Genomic DNA, 13,869 nt, shown 5'->3' with positions numbered 1-13,869 from the left:
GGAGGATTGTAACTTGAGATTAGTCTGGACTACATAAGACTCTATCTCTGAGAAGCAAAATGAGAAGACATAAAAGAAACAAGGACTGCAGAAGCTATGGGAATGCTTGTCTTTTTGTGTTATAGGGGAGGGGTGACAGGTACACATGTGTGACTTTGGAGACCAGGTGTGTCTTCCTCAATCTTTTTCTCTTCTTCTTTTTCTTTCTTTCTTTCTTTTTTCTTTTTTCTTTTTTAAAGAGAGGATCTCTCACTGAACCTGGAACTTGCTAGTCATCCTGTGTCCATCTCCCCTCCCTGCACCAGCCCTGAGATTATCGGCACACTCTGCCAGTCCATCTTTTTACTGAGTGCTGCAGATCTGAACACAGGTCCTCTTGGTTACAATAAGCCCTGTATGAACTGAGCCACCTCCCCAGTCCTGTGCGGGCTTTTTCTTGATAGCTTTGTGTTCCACATTCTCTCTAAATATTAATTTTCCTCTCCCACTTGACACAAGGATTGGTGTTGTTATTTATCTTTGCATTGCAGCCATTGGGTTACAGGATCCTCTGAAGAAATTTGGACTGGTCCTGGAGAGTGTCATCAACCCCACCGGGAGATGGGTGATATAACTGCTGGGGTTTGTATCTCCACTGTCAGCCAAAGCACCTGAACACCTCAACATCGCCACATCACAAAGGACAGTGGCCTCTTGTCAGGCAGAGTCCTGAAATTGTTCTTGTTCCAGCAGATACAGAAAGCTGCCTGGAGGCTGAGTGAGGAAACTTGCCTTGATGGCCTATCTCTCTCCTATTCAGATCTCTCTGATATATGACCGCATATGACCGCGTTATGACTCCGCTATCTAATTTCCCAGACTCCATCACTCTCCTTTTCTCAGATTCTGCTAAAGAGAGACACAAAAGGAGACCAGAAGGCAGGGGGGAAGGAGGATTAGTTGAGTTAGTTAGCTACCATTTGCCCTGTTTTCATAGTTTCTTTGCCACTGGACATAGTGTCCAGCCTTGAGCTTCCTTCTGTGCTCTGGGAACCATCGGAGAAGGAATGAGCAGTCTCCTGTGGCAGTTTCTCCTGAGCCTGATTCTCAACTCTGCAGGGCTCCATTGGTATGGTCCCCAGGGCTCCTCTGTGTTGCCAGATATTTGATTGCACTGTGAGACCCTGAGACTGTGTTAATAAAATTAAACTTGGATGGGGGGACCAGCAACTAGTTGACGAGAATTAGCCATGGAGAGTATGGAGGACCTGGAAGATGGAAAGACACACAGGAAGGAGTAGGAATGTATACCAGGCTTTTTATTTTAGGCTACCAACCAGCTCCCAAATCATGACACAGGCTTATTGATTAATGCTTGGCCTTATCTTGTGTTTGTCCCACTAGCTCTTATAACTTAACGTGTTTATCTTCATCTCAGGGATTTTTACCTTTCTTTCTTTCTTTCTTTCTTTCTGTATGTTTATTTTCACTGCTTCTTATATCTGGCTGGCTGGTGACTGCCCAACTTCTGGCCCCAGGTGTATCCCTCTTTCTCTTTCATTCAATCCTCCTCTCCTTTGCCTAAATTTCTCCTCCTACTTATTCTCTCTCCCTGCCAGCCCTGCCAATTCCTCTCCTGCCTAGCTATTGGTCATTCAGCTTTTCATTAGACCAATCAGGTGCCTTAGGCAGGCAAGGTGTAACAAATGCAATACATCTTTACATCGATAAACAAAGGCAGCAGAAACAAATGTAGCAGATCTTTATATTATTAACAAAGGCAGCATAAACTAATGTAACACATCTTTGTCCTGTTAAAAGAATATTCCACAATGGAGAGGAACTTAAGAGATTCTTGGGCCTGTTTGGTTGGGGAAAGGAGAGACGTTCCTTTGCTGGGTCTCAGGCCAAAAAGGAAGGTCAACTGGTTGCTTCTTGGTTTTTCTGATCTAGTAGGTTTTCACCTCGCTATCTGACTCCCCAGTATTTATTGGTAAATAGAACAATTTAGATAAAAACACCACTTCTGTTCTTTCTCAGTCCTGGCTGCCACCTGTCATTTCTACTTCTGTGTTGTCTCAACTTTCTCTTCTTCTTACTTTCTCAGTCTGCCAGCCCTTGCGGAATCAGTTTCCTGTACTTACAACCCCTCTACTGAGACACACAATATACTCTCTGCTTTCCTGACTAGACCCCGTCTTAAACACAAGATTATCCTCATGGTAGAATGGATACACATGCCATAGACACACACTGAAATAACATATAAGAAAAACAAGTCTTCTAAAAAGAAAGAAGGAAGGAGAGAGAGAGAGAAAGAAAGAAAGAAAGAAAGAAAGAAAGGAAGGAAGGAAGAAAGAAAGAAAAGAAAGAAGAAAAGACTGGGCGGTGGTGGCACATGCCTTTAATCCCAGCACTTGGGTGGCAGAGGCAGGTGGATCTCTGTGAGTTTGAGGCCAGCCTGGTCTACAAGAGCTAGTTCCAGGACAGACTCGAAAGCTACAGAGAAACCCTGTCTTGAAAAACTTAAAAAAAAAAAAGAAAGAAAGAAAGGAGAAGAAAAGAAAGAAAGAAAGAAAAATGAAAAATGAGTCTCCCAGCTAATGTTGAAAGAAACAATCACTGACTGGGTGTGGCCACACGCCTTTAACCCCAGCACTCAGGATGGCGGGGCCACATAGTGAGGAGGAAGAAGAGGAGAAAGATGGGGAGGAGGGGAGGAAGTAGTCCCATCTTCATTCAGACCTTACTTCAGCTCTATAAAGTTTCAACACTGGGGAAAGTTATGGTGTTTTATTGTTGAACACATAGGTGATAAAAGTATAATAAAAAGAAAGGAAACAGTTATCATAAGTCAGGATAGGATAAAGAACAAACAGGTCCAAACAATACCGAGCTGGGAGGTAGCTCAGTGGTGGAGTACTCTTCTAGATGTGCGAGGGAGGCCCTGAGTTTAAATCACACCACAAGGAAAAACACCTTACTAGACATCATTTATCAAGATGTGTGACTACATAAAGGCAGACATAGATCAATGGGGCAAAACAGAGACCTTAGCTCTAGACTCTTGGATATATGGCCAAATCATTTTGTGTGTGTGTATGACAAGACCAGTCAATAGGGGGAAAGACAGTACCTGACACTACTTCCAAAATTCACTTAAAGTGGAGGGCATGGTGGTGCACACCTTTAATTACACCACTCAGGAGGCAGAGGCGGTTGGAGAAATTTGGTCTACAAAGAACTTTCAGGCCAGTCAGAGCTATACAGTGAGACACTGTCTCAAAACAAAACCAAAACCAAAACCCAAAACAATAAAACAAAACACAAAAACATACAAAGGCAATGATTTCTAGGATTCGACACCAAAGACGCAGCCAACAAATGAAAAAAAAAAAAGCGCCAGGTTGGACTTCATGGAAATTTAAGTTTTTTGAATTAAATGACAGTATCAATAATTTTAAAAGACAGCCTACAGAATGGGAGAAAATGGCGCAAATCAGATCTGATTCCATAATGTATAGAGAAGTCTTACGCTCCACGTTAACCAGAGCAAACCAATTGATCACGAGCTTGTTCAAATCCTGGAGCTGGTTTATTAGGAACGAAGCCGGCGATCAGGAACAGGAGGAACAGCATGGAAGACAACGGTAGCAGAGAAGCCAGATACCTTCAGTCTGGCCCAATATAAAAGCTAACCAGTTTTGATCGGGCCCGCCTGAGGGCTGCAGCAAAATAGGCTGCCAAAGAGCTAACCCTTAAATCTACTGGTTGTTGGGGTGGCTGCTACTGAGAACCTCCATGGAGTCCAGTGACCCCAAATCCCTGCCAGTAACTGCCAGTAACCCCAAATCCCTGTCCTGTATGGTTTCAGGTTCTGGACTCAGATGATTTGGCTGGGTTCCCATCCTCCACCCGCGGAGAGACTGGCTTGCTGGCTACCGCAAACGAACACAACACCCCCACCCTGCTTTAGTATCTGGGTTGGCACCTTAAGGCCACCTACAGTCTCTGAAAGTGGCCCAGGTCTGGCGGAGATGCCTGGGCTGACTGGGTGGGGGGCAGGGCGGAAAAGGGTGCAGGTGGTGAGGGTCTCCATTCTTCAGGCTACAATGGGAGATCAGAAATAGACACCACAGACTCCAAGTTAGAAACAAGGGAAAAAAGCGTCAAAACTGAGACACCAGGCGAGGATCCCCAGCCTTGAGTGTGGGGGTTGGAGAATAGGGTCCTTCCCTTCATAATCACTGTCTCTCCGGGGGACCCCCTCCGCTGCTCCTCCTTCAGGGACCTCAGTCCTTCCCCTCCCCCGCAAACCCTGCGCCCTTTGCGGATTGGTCCCGGGCTGCTGGGGGGCGGGGCCCTATGGCCCTGACGTCACCGACTGGAGGGGTGAGCGGACGACTGGGGGAGGGGGTGACGAGCCCCGGCTCAGCACCTCGGAGAGCTCCCTCCCCGGCCTTGTTTTGCTCCGGAATCGCTGCCGGGGGAGGGAGCGAAGGGGCCGGGCACTAGGCGTCGAGGCCGAGGGATGGCAGTGAAGAGGCCGAAGGGCCCCGGGGGGCAGAGGGCCCAACCGTGATCCTGCGAGGGGGCCGGGACTCCGGGTGGGGTGGGGGGCAGCGGGCGGCGGCAGTAGTGGCCTCATATCTGAATGGAAGCGAGCTTTGTCCAGACCACCATGGCTCTGGGGCTGCCCTCCAAGAAAGCATCTTCCCGCAACGTGATCGTGGAGCGCAGGAACCTGATCACCGTGTGCAGGTGGGCGCCGCTGTTGGTCCGGGTGAAGTGGTTAGAGAGAGGGTTTGGGGAGGGCTGAGAAATCTAAGGGTTGAACATGTCCACGGGGATGCTCTACGACCGCTGAAAAGAGGCAGGACAGCGAGACTTAGAAGGAATGCGCTCGCTATCCTTCCCAGGCCCTGAGCCCGGAGGCAGACTGGAATGCCGGTCCTTATTCCTCTTGACTAAGCCAGGCCTATGCCCGGCCTGTGGTTTTTTTTTTGGGGGGGGGGGATGAAGAGAGTTTAATTGGCACTGCAGCTTCCTGTGAGAACCAGGAAGTGACATTGTGTGTGAGAGGAGGAGGGGGAGGATGGCTGGCTCTCTTCCTGGCAGTGGGGGCAGGGTGGGCAGAGGGGACTCAATGGGGTTGGGGGTGGATGTCCTCCAAGTCCCCTCTTGCCACCCCTGTCATCTTGGCCTCTTGGGGTAGAGCTTTCCGAAGAGACTTTCCTAAGCTCAACCCTTCATGAAGCAAGGATGGTGTTTCTGAGCAAGTTGCAGCCTGTGGCAGGTTCCAACTGGGCACACAGCAAAGCCCCGAATCCATCAGTGAAAGTCGAGGCACTACCCTGCTGTAGAAAGCATCCAGGGCCTCGCTGCAGAAGCCTGGGCCCCCGATTGCGAGTGGAGACTGGGAGCCCAGATCCCCAAATCTCTGAGGGTGGGGCTGTTGCAGGGCTGGGAAATTCTCAGCTTTCTTGGACACCAGGAAGTAACCCTTCCCACTTCAGCCCTGCAGTGACTCACCCTCCTTGCCCTGCTCTGAGGCCAGAAAGCTGCCAGCTGTGCGGGCTCTCTCCCAAGCCCCCACCTGTCCTTGCCTCTTCCTCTGGGATCTCCATGCCAGCTGCCTTCCCCACCTGCGGTCTCCACGCCCGCCATTGCCACCAAATGCTTGGATTATATTTGCTCCTGGATGCAGGGTTGACTGTCCTTCCTTGCCAGTTCCACCTACCTGCACATAAACCTCAGCATAATTCCTCTTCCCACCCGATGCCCAGTCTCCCAGCACCCAGAGCTCCTCTGGGTACCAGGGCACCTGCTCAGCCATGTTGCCTCTGTCTCAAGACCTCCCCCTTCCCAGTGTCTCGAAAGTCCTGTGCACACTGGCCCTGTTTGACTGATGGTGGCTGGGCTGTGTGGAAGGAAGGGGTATATCGGTGACCTAGCCCAGAGCACAGACACTGTCTCTGCCCTCCTTCCCCAAATCCTGTGAGTGTGGTGTCAGGAGATTTCTGCCCTTGGATCCACATGGGCCTAGGATCAAGCTTTTGCTTCAGTCCTTAGCTGTGCAACCTTGTGGAAGTTTCCTAACCACTCTGAGCCTTTGGTGCTTTATTTTAGAGCTTAGATTTTTACATCCTAGATGTAAAAGCTGTACCACAGAATGGGTCATGTTGTGCCAGTTCCTGGCATGCAGAAACAGTTATCTCAATGACACTCTTCTTGTCCCTCCTGGCTCTTGGCCATCTAGATGCATATTTTTCTTGCCTGCCAGGATAGCTGGGGCTCTGGGTGTGTTTAGTGGTGGTGGGGTGGATGGGAGGGAGCCACTTGGCCTAAGATGGAGAAGCAGAGGTTCGGGTGACTTGGGGACAGCTCAGAGTGGGGAACAAGGGTTAGGGACACAACAAATTCTCCAAAACCCCAGGGACCCCTGCTGCCTCATCCTTGTCACGTGGGTCTTCTCCAGCTCCCAGCAGCTCCCTATAGCAGGCTGCAAGGCTCCCCTGGGCCCTGGCCTCCCTGTCTCCATGGTAACCCTCAGCTGCTATGCTCCTTCTAACCAGGCCCACACCATGGGGTTCCTAGAGGCTCTGACCAGCTTTCAGCTCCCCCAAGGACAGATGGCAGATGGCTGCCATGCTGACCAAGCCCCAGGCCTCCACTGAAGTCTGACCCAGATGACCACAAATTGATGGTGTGCATAACAAGGCCCAGATAATGGCCTCCTGGCGGGGCCAGTCTTGACTCCTCACCTGGCCTGTACCCAGAAATCCATACGCTCTCACCTTCTCCCATCCTTGCCTGGGATCTGAACCAATGTTGAAGGAGGCAAGTGCTGGTATTTTCGTTAGCATCCAAAGAAAAAGGCTTTGCAGCCAGCAGCCTGCTTCCCTCAAACACAGTCCAGCACTCACCAGTCTGGCCTCAGGCTCTACCACTGGGGAAGCCCAAAGGAAGGTGGTGGGGAGAGGCCCTGTGGGTTGTGCTTGAGAGTCTTCATGGCCAGTGTTCCAGTGAGGCTTCTAGAGCAGGTGACAGAGGGCAGTGGCTTCTCGGAGCCTCAGTACTTGCTTGTATGTTTGATTTTATTTATTTGTTTTTATTTATTTATTATTTATTTTTAGGCAGCATCTCTCTATGTAGTTCTGGCTGCCCTGGAACTCACTATGTAAACCAGGCTGACCTGGAACTCACAGAGATGCTCCTGTCTCTGCCTGCTGAGTACTGGAACCAAAGGCATGTGCCACCACTCCTGGCTAATACTCTTTAAAAAGATGACATGTGTTTCTTTACTTATTTTGTATGTGCCACCGTGTGAGTGTGGAGGTCAGAGGGCGATGGACGGGAGCAGGGGGTCTCCCTCCACCACGGTGGTCCTGGGGTTGAACTCGGGTAGCTGGGCTTACCCAGTGGCATGCGCCTTTGTCCACTGGACTAGCCTACTGGCCAATTCTCAGTGATTATAATAGCCACTAGGAAGTCGTAAGACAGAGTAGAACAAGTCAAGGATGGAGAATAGAGCAGACACTTGCCTCCTCCCAAGTGACATGACTCTGATCAGTCCATCCTTGGAGCCTTTAGCCCCCTTACCTATAATATGCAGAAGGTGGTATAAGAGGGTCTATCTCCCAGGATGATGACAAGGGCAGGTGGGTTGGTACATGTGGCATACAGTTCTGGACACATTGATCGGTCTGGTAAACGTGGGTAGAATAAAAGGACAGATTCAAGTACCCCCCCATGCCTGGACCCCTGCTCCTGCTGTCTCCAGAAACAGTAGTAGTGAGATGCTAGGAGCTGCATGTTCTCTTCTTGTCCCACTCACCACAAAGATGGCGAGAGGAGACTACAGTGGGAGGAGGGCAGAGGATGCAGGAGGCTTGAGCAAGGCCGGGTAAAGTGGTGGGGGCGTCTTGACTCCAACCTCTTGGCCTCGCTTGCCTTCTTCGGTCTTCTCCCTGAGAAGCCAGTGTCTGGGCCCCCACATCCCTTCCAGGGACCAACTGCCAGAGCTCCCTCCCACCTGATGTATGTCAGACCCATACCCTGCGTTCTCCCCCCACGCCCCAAGCTCTGGGCAGCTGGTGTGTGGGTGGGCTAGCTGAGAAGGGGGAGGAGGGATGTCCCGGAGCTGAGTATCCACCTGGCTGTGCATACATGCCTACGTTCCATGTGCATAGCTCATATGCTCTGGCACAGGTGACCCCCAGCCCCAGAGGGATGGGAGCTCATTCCAACAATGCTGAAGACTGTCTGGGAGCATGGGTGCAAACTGGCTCCTGACTCCTGGTTGACTCTCAATCCACATGTACAGAAAATGCCACTCTGATGGGTGATGGGGACAAAGGGTCGGGGTTCGTTCCCTGAACTCTTGCTGTCTCGTTTTTCTACGTACCGTTTCATCCTCCCGCATACCTTATCCCTGAAGCTCCCTTTCTCTGGCTGTCTCTTCTGCACCCACTTTGCCATTCGGGGTCCTTCCTGTCCTTTTCCCTGCACCTGTTGCCCTCTTAGGTGGGGTCACTCTGGGTTCATCGGCCCCCACATCACATCTGTGCCCTTCTTGACCCATTCTCTGCCTATTCCTTCCTCTCCTCCCGATCCCCTCTGCTCTCCCCAGGTTCTCTGTGAAAACCTTGCTGGAGAAGTACACAGCAGAACCCATCGATGATTCATCTGAGGAGTTTGTTAATTTTGCAGCCATTTTGGAGCAGATCCTCAGTCACCGGTTTAAAGGTAGGCCGTCATCACCCACCCCTGCCAACCGCAGCCTGTGGCTCTAGCCACCACCCTGCTCTGATTGATACCCACTATGGGTTCCTAAACCCCATCTCTGGTCCAGGGCCTGATTCTGGGCTATACATAGAAACAAAAGCACAGTCCCAAGAGACTAGGGAGAGGGTCATCTGCCCACAGCTCCATTACTGGGCATACAGCTCTCTCTGCCAGCAAGCCTGCTGCTTACGGTGGGGGAGGCTGTACATGTATGTGTGGTGGCTCATGCTTATACATGTGAGGGCTTTATGACATGAACCCTTTCCAAACTCCCTGGTCCTGAGTCCCCTCCCTGCCCTGGCTCAGCTTGTGCCCCAGCAGGTCCAGTGAGCTGGTTCAGCTCAGATGGGCAACGGGGCTTCTGGGACTACATCCGACTGGCCTGCAGCAAGGTGCCCAACAACTGTGTGAGCAGCATTGAGAACATGGAGAACATCAGCACAGCTCGAGCCAAGGTGAGGGGCCACACGGGTGTAAACACACCTGACCCCTGCTTTAGACATAGGGCTCTGTCCTTACCCTTTGCCTACAGCACTGAGAAAAGAGACCAGACCTGATGCTGGATACATGGTCCCTCTGGGATACCTAAAGGTGACCATGTTTTCTAGGGCCGGGCATGGATCCGGGTGGCTCTGATGGAGAAGCGTATGTCAGAATACATCACTACAGCTCTTCGGGACAACCGAACCACCAGGTCAGACCTCTCAGACAGCAGCATGCGCACATTCATTGGCTAAGCCCTAGGTCCCTACAACAACCTTCAATAACTGGACTACAAGTTCCAGCATGCACCAGTAGTTGGCCTCTCCCAGAGGACTTGGTAACGGGGACTGCAGAAACCTCAGTGACATACCATTTTACTTGGCTTTGTGCCATGACCTACAACATGCAGCCCTGCCAGCTCTGCAAACAAAGGCAGTCACACTATTCTTCCAAGAACAGAGTTTCAATGTGTGGAGCTTTAGTGCTTGGCCTGGGGGTTTGCCAAGAAGGCGGGTCCGGAGGGTCAGAGATCACAAGGCAGAATGTGCCATTGTGGGGTGTGAAACTACTGAGGTTGGGGGGGGGGTCCTCCAACCTCATTTTTATTTTTACTGTGTTCTTTACCCAGTCTGCATATTTCAGAGTTGTTTTTTGAGGATCTACTGTATGTATGATGAACACTAATGACTAAGACATGCTCCCTGATTTGAAGCTTTGGGGTGACAGAGGCTGCTTAGCTTTGAGAACAGAAGAGTGTCTCTTGTCAGGAGGCATGCATATAATAGGTGTGGGGGTGGGGTCAGGTGCAAGTTCCAGCCAGAAGGAGTCTTCTTTTAGAGAAGTCCCTGGCACGGGCCGCTTGGGAGTCTCTGGTTTCCTCTCCCTGCAGACGGTTCTATGACTCTGGAGCCATCATGCTGCGGGAAGAAGCCACTGTCCTTACGGGGATGCTGATTGGGCTCAGCGCCATCGACTTCAGGTGGGGTGTGCATGGCGGTAGCGAAGGGGACTTTCTCCCCCACAACTGTCCAACGCCCCTCATTCCCTCCCCCCACCCCTGTGGCTCTTCTGCCCCAGCTTCTGTCTAAAGGGCGAAGTTCTGGACGGGAAGACACCGGTGGTCATCGATTACACGCCCTACTTAAAGTTCACCCAGAGGTGAGCAGCCCCGTTATTGTGGTGGGTGAGGAGAGGGGCACCAGAAGGGCGCTGAGTGTCATTCTGGTGTCACTGCCCAAGGGGCGGAGTTGGGGTACTAGTGGGGCGAGGCGGGGTGGAGCTGGCCCCACCCACTGCTCCCGCTCCTAAGCTACGACTACCTGACGGATGAGGAGGAGCGACACAGTGCGGAGAGCAGCACCAGTGAGGACAACTCGCCTGAGCACCCCTACCTGCCTCTGGTCACCGACGAGGACAGTTGGTACAGCAAGTGGCACAAGATGGAACAGAAGTTTCGCATTGTCTATGCGCAGAAGGTTGAGTAGGGCGAGGGGCGGGGAGCTGGGCGTGGTGTGGGCAGGGTCCAGGCTGGAACCCCAGCTGGGACCCCCTTTAGGAGTCCGGGCTGAGCTGGCTCCCCACAGGGATACCTGGAGGAGCTGGTGCGTCTGCGCGAGTCGCAGCTGAAGGACCTGGAGGCGGAGAACCGGCGGCTGCAGCTGCAGCTGGAGGAAGCTGCAGCTCAGAATCAGCGTGAGAAGCGGGAACTGGAAGGCGTGATCCTGGAGCTGCAGGAGCAGCTGTGAGCCCACCTCCTGCCCTGACCCGATCTGTGAACCCCAAAATGACTCCAAGGATGGCATCACTTTCCTCACACCAACATTCAATTCGCATCAGCCCACCCATCCCATCACCTCTCTCCCAAGATCCTGTGGTTGCCAAACATTACCCCAACATTAAGATCCCGCAGCCTCCATCACCCTCCAGCTAGAGACACCAGGCACTGGTGCAGGGACCGCATTACTCAGAGGACCTGGCCTTCAGCTTTATTGTACTGCCCCCACTGTTCAGGCCTCTGGTCTGCATCACCCGGGTATCCCACAACCTAGACCATTCTCCCTAAACACATCCCAGTTAGCTAACACAAACCCCACCCCTTCAAGAGTACCCACCCTCTTCCACTTCCCTCATCCCAACTGACTCCTAAACACTCCATCACTCCAGCTCCCAACACAAGCGCACTAATCCAGCTCTCCTCTGCCCCCAGGCTAGCTCATACTCTTCCAGGACCCAACACTGCCTTCCTGGCCTCTTTTAGAAACAGCCCCATTAAGTAGCAGGCCTCAGACTTGTGCCCCTTCTGCCTCCACCTCCTAGTGTTGAAACTCCAGATATGTGCCCCCCATCCCTGAGCAGCATATAGCCTCAGTTCTGCTACTCAGGATCCCTTTCTAAGCTCTGGCCCCCAACTTTGCTGAGTCTTGCTTCCGTCTCCCAGCCAGGCCTGATCCCCCTCCCCCTCCCAGGACAGGTCTGATCCCCGGTGACCATGCCCCCCTGGCCCAGGGTTCCAAGGAGTTCACTACACCCCTGGTCAACCAGTGGCCCTCCCTGAGCACACTCAATAGGCCTGAGGGTGCCAGCAACTCCAAGCTCTATCGGAGGTAAGCCCCAACCTAACTGCCTCCCCCAAAACCCACTCCCAGGAAACAGGGCTTGGAGCTATGGGCGACAGCCTGCATGCTTTTCTGTTCTGCTATAGACACAGCTTCATGAGCACCGAGCCGCTGTCTGCAGAGGCCAGCCTGAGCTCAGACTCCCAGCGCCTGGGAGAGGGCAAGCGAGATGAGGAACCCTGGGGCCCCATCGGTGAGCGCAAACCCCATCTGCACACACACCGTGGCACTCAGTATACTTCAGAAAATTGCTGGGGGTCCGCAGTGAGGCCATGGCTGAACCCCTTCTCTCAGCCCTTCCTGTACTCACAGCACCAATGAGGAGCCTGGTTTGGAGTCTCAGAGAGAACCAAGGGCAAGCTGAAGCTGCACCCCCTCTACCTGTGAGCTTGGTCAGTCTCACCTCGCTGACCCAGATTCCCATCTCTAAAACACCAATTACATTGGTAAAGACTCGCTAGTGTCCACACATGCAGAGGGCTCAAGGACGTTTTAGTATGACATCCTCGCAGGGCGCACACTCCAGGGACTCCTCCCCTAGCCTTCTCTTACCACACACACACTGTGAACTCCTTACCTGACCTATGTTTCCCCCTTTTCTTTGGCTGCCAGGAAGCTCAGAACCAAAATAGTGGCTCCCTCCGAGCGAAGGCCCAGGACTTCAACGCATGCTTTTTGTGTTGACCTCACCCCTGGCTCCACCTTGGTTTCTCCCTTCCTAGCTTTCCCCATGCCTGGACTTCCTTTTTTTTTTTTTCTTTTTTTTTTTTTAAATATATAGATATATAACTACACTGTATCAGATAACTGGATTTTGAGACATGGCAGGCTTTGGACATGTAACCCACCACACTGTGTTTGTGACTGTGTGTGTGTGTCTCCCCAACCAGACTGTGAGCTCCATGAGGGCAGGGATCATGTCTTGTCCATTCTCTGTATTCCCAGAGTGTGAAACAGAGCAAATGCTCACTGTGTGCTTAATAAATGGACAAAGAGGCCAAACCTCAGGGGGAGACAGAGACATAACTGATGATTACAACAGTGTCCCACGCCCGTGCAAGGCATGCTCGATCAGGGTTTAATTAAAAGTGGCAGAAGAGGCCAAGAGTCTCCTGGGGTGACCCGAGGATTGTCCTTTTACTGCTCATCCATGAAGTCTCCTGCCCCACATACACACAGCCTGGTTGGCCAAGCCTCACCCGCCCTCTCTCCCCAGGGAAGGACCCCACGCCCTCCATGCTGGGCCTCTGCGGCTCCCTGGCCTCCATCCCCAGCTGCAAGTCCCTGGCGAGCTTCAAATCCAACGAATGTCTGGTGAGCGACAGCCCCGAGGGCAGCCCGGCACTTAGCCCGAGCTGAGGAGCAGCGTGGGCAATGCCATCCCCACCTGCTAGGGACCACGGACAACTGCCACCATGACCCCCAACCCAGGCAACCCTTCAAGAATGCTGCCCACCTAGCTGAGGGTCTCCAGGGAAAGACAACCAAACCTCTTTCTTGCTTCTGCTTCTGGCCAAGGAGGCAGGAGCTGCACTGGGAAGTGGTGGGACCAGGAGGGAGGGGCACCCAGGGCACAGGTAGCCAGTCCTCTGAGGAGGCTGGTGGTCCTGAAGCCTTCCTGGCTCCCTTTGCTCATCTTCCACACCTGCCTCAGGAGCAGGTGGCTCAGCCCTGGCATTCCTGCTGCCCTGCCTCTGGTCTGTCCCTGTGTACCCTCTGAAGTCACCCTTCCTTGGTACCTATGTGGGGCAAGAATAGCAAATAAAAACCAGAGGACTGAGGTGGCTTCATCTGTTGGGGAGTGGGGTAGAGCTCTATTAACAGGGTATCTCGTTCTTCTCTTAAGGCAATGGCAGACCAGTGTGTGCCTTGTAGGAGCATGTGGGGCCGTAACTCAGGGCTTCTGTAGATCTGCAGTACATTCTGGGTCTGACCCCCTCTAATACTTTCTCAAGCCCTGGCAGAGCCCTCTGAGGGTGTGCCTTGGTGGAGCACTTGCTTGCCA

At 52.4% G+C, this 13,869-nt stretch overlaps 1 protein-coding gene across 4 annotated transcripts; it reads left to right on the top strand.

The window, feature by feature from the left end:
- Nucleotides 1-4,381: 4,381 nt before the first annotated feature.
- On the top strand, nt 4,382-13,644 carry Rundc3a (RUN domain containing 3A). Of its 4 annotated transcripts, none has more exons than XM_087909927.1 (11): nt 4,382-4,740; nt 8,612-8,727; nt 9,088-9,221; nt 9,375-9,460; nt 10,139-10,228; nt 10,327-10,407; nt 10,559-10,724; nt 10,833-10,990; nt 11,715-11,852; nt 11,951-12,057; nt 13,081-13,644. In XM_087909927.1, the coding sequence occupies exons 1-11, from the start codon at nt 4,634-4,636 to the stop codon at nt 13,221-13,223; spliced, it is 1,326 nt and encodes a 441-aa protein (XP_087766053.1). In that variant the 5' UTR covers nt 4,382-4,633; the 3' UTR covers nt 13,224-13,644. The 4 variants fall into 4 exon arrangements, with proteins under 4 accessions (XP_087766053.1, XP_087766052.1, XP_087766051.1 ...); XM_087909926.1 differs by having other exon boundaries at nt 9,085-9,221; XM_087909925.1 differs by having other exon boundaries at nt 9,073-9,221.
- Nucleotides 13,645-13,869: the final 225 nt, after the last annotated feature.

The sequence above is a fragment of the Myodes glareolus genome, chromosome 9 (genome assembly GCF_982192425.1).
Source record: "Myodes glareolus chromosome 9, mMyoGla1.1, whole genome shotgun sequence".
Taxonomy (NCBI): domain Eukaryota; kingdom Metazoa; phylum Chordata; class Mammalia; order Rodentia; family Cricetidae; genus Myodes; species Myodes glareolus.
This window is presented reverse-complemented; position numbering and strand designations above follow the sequence as displayed.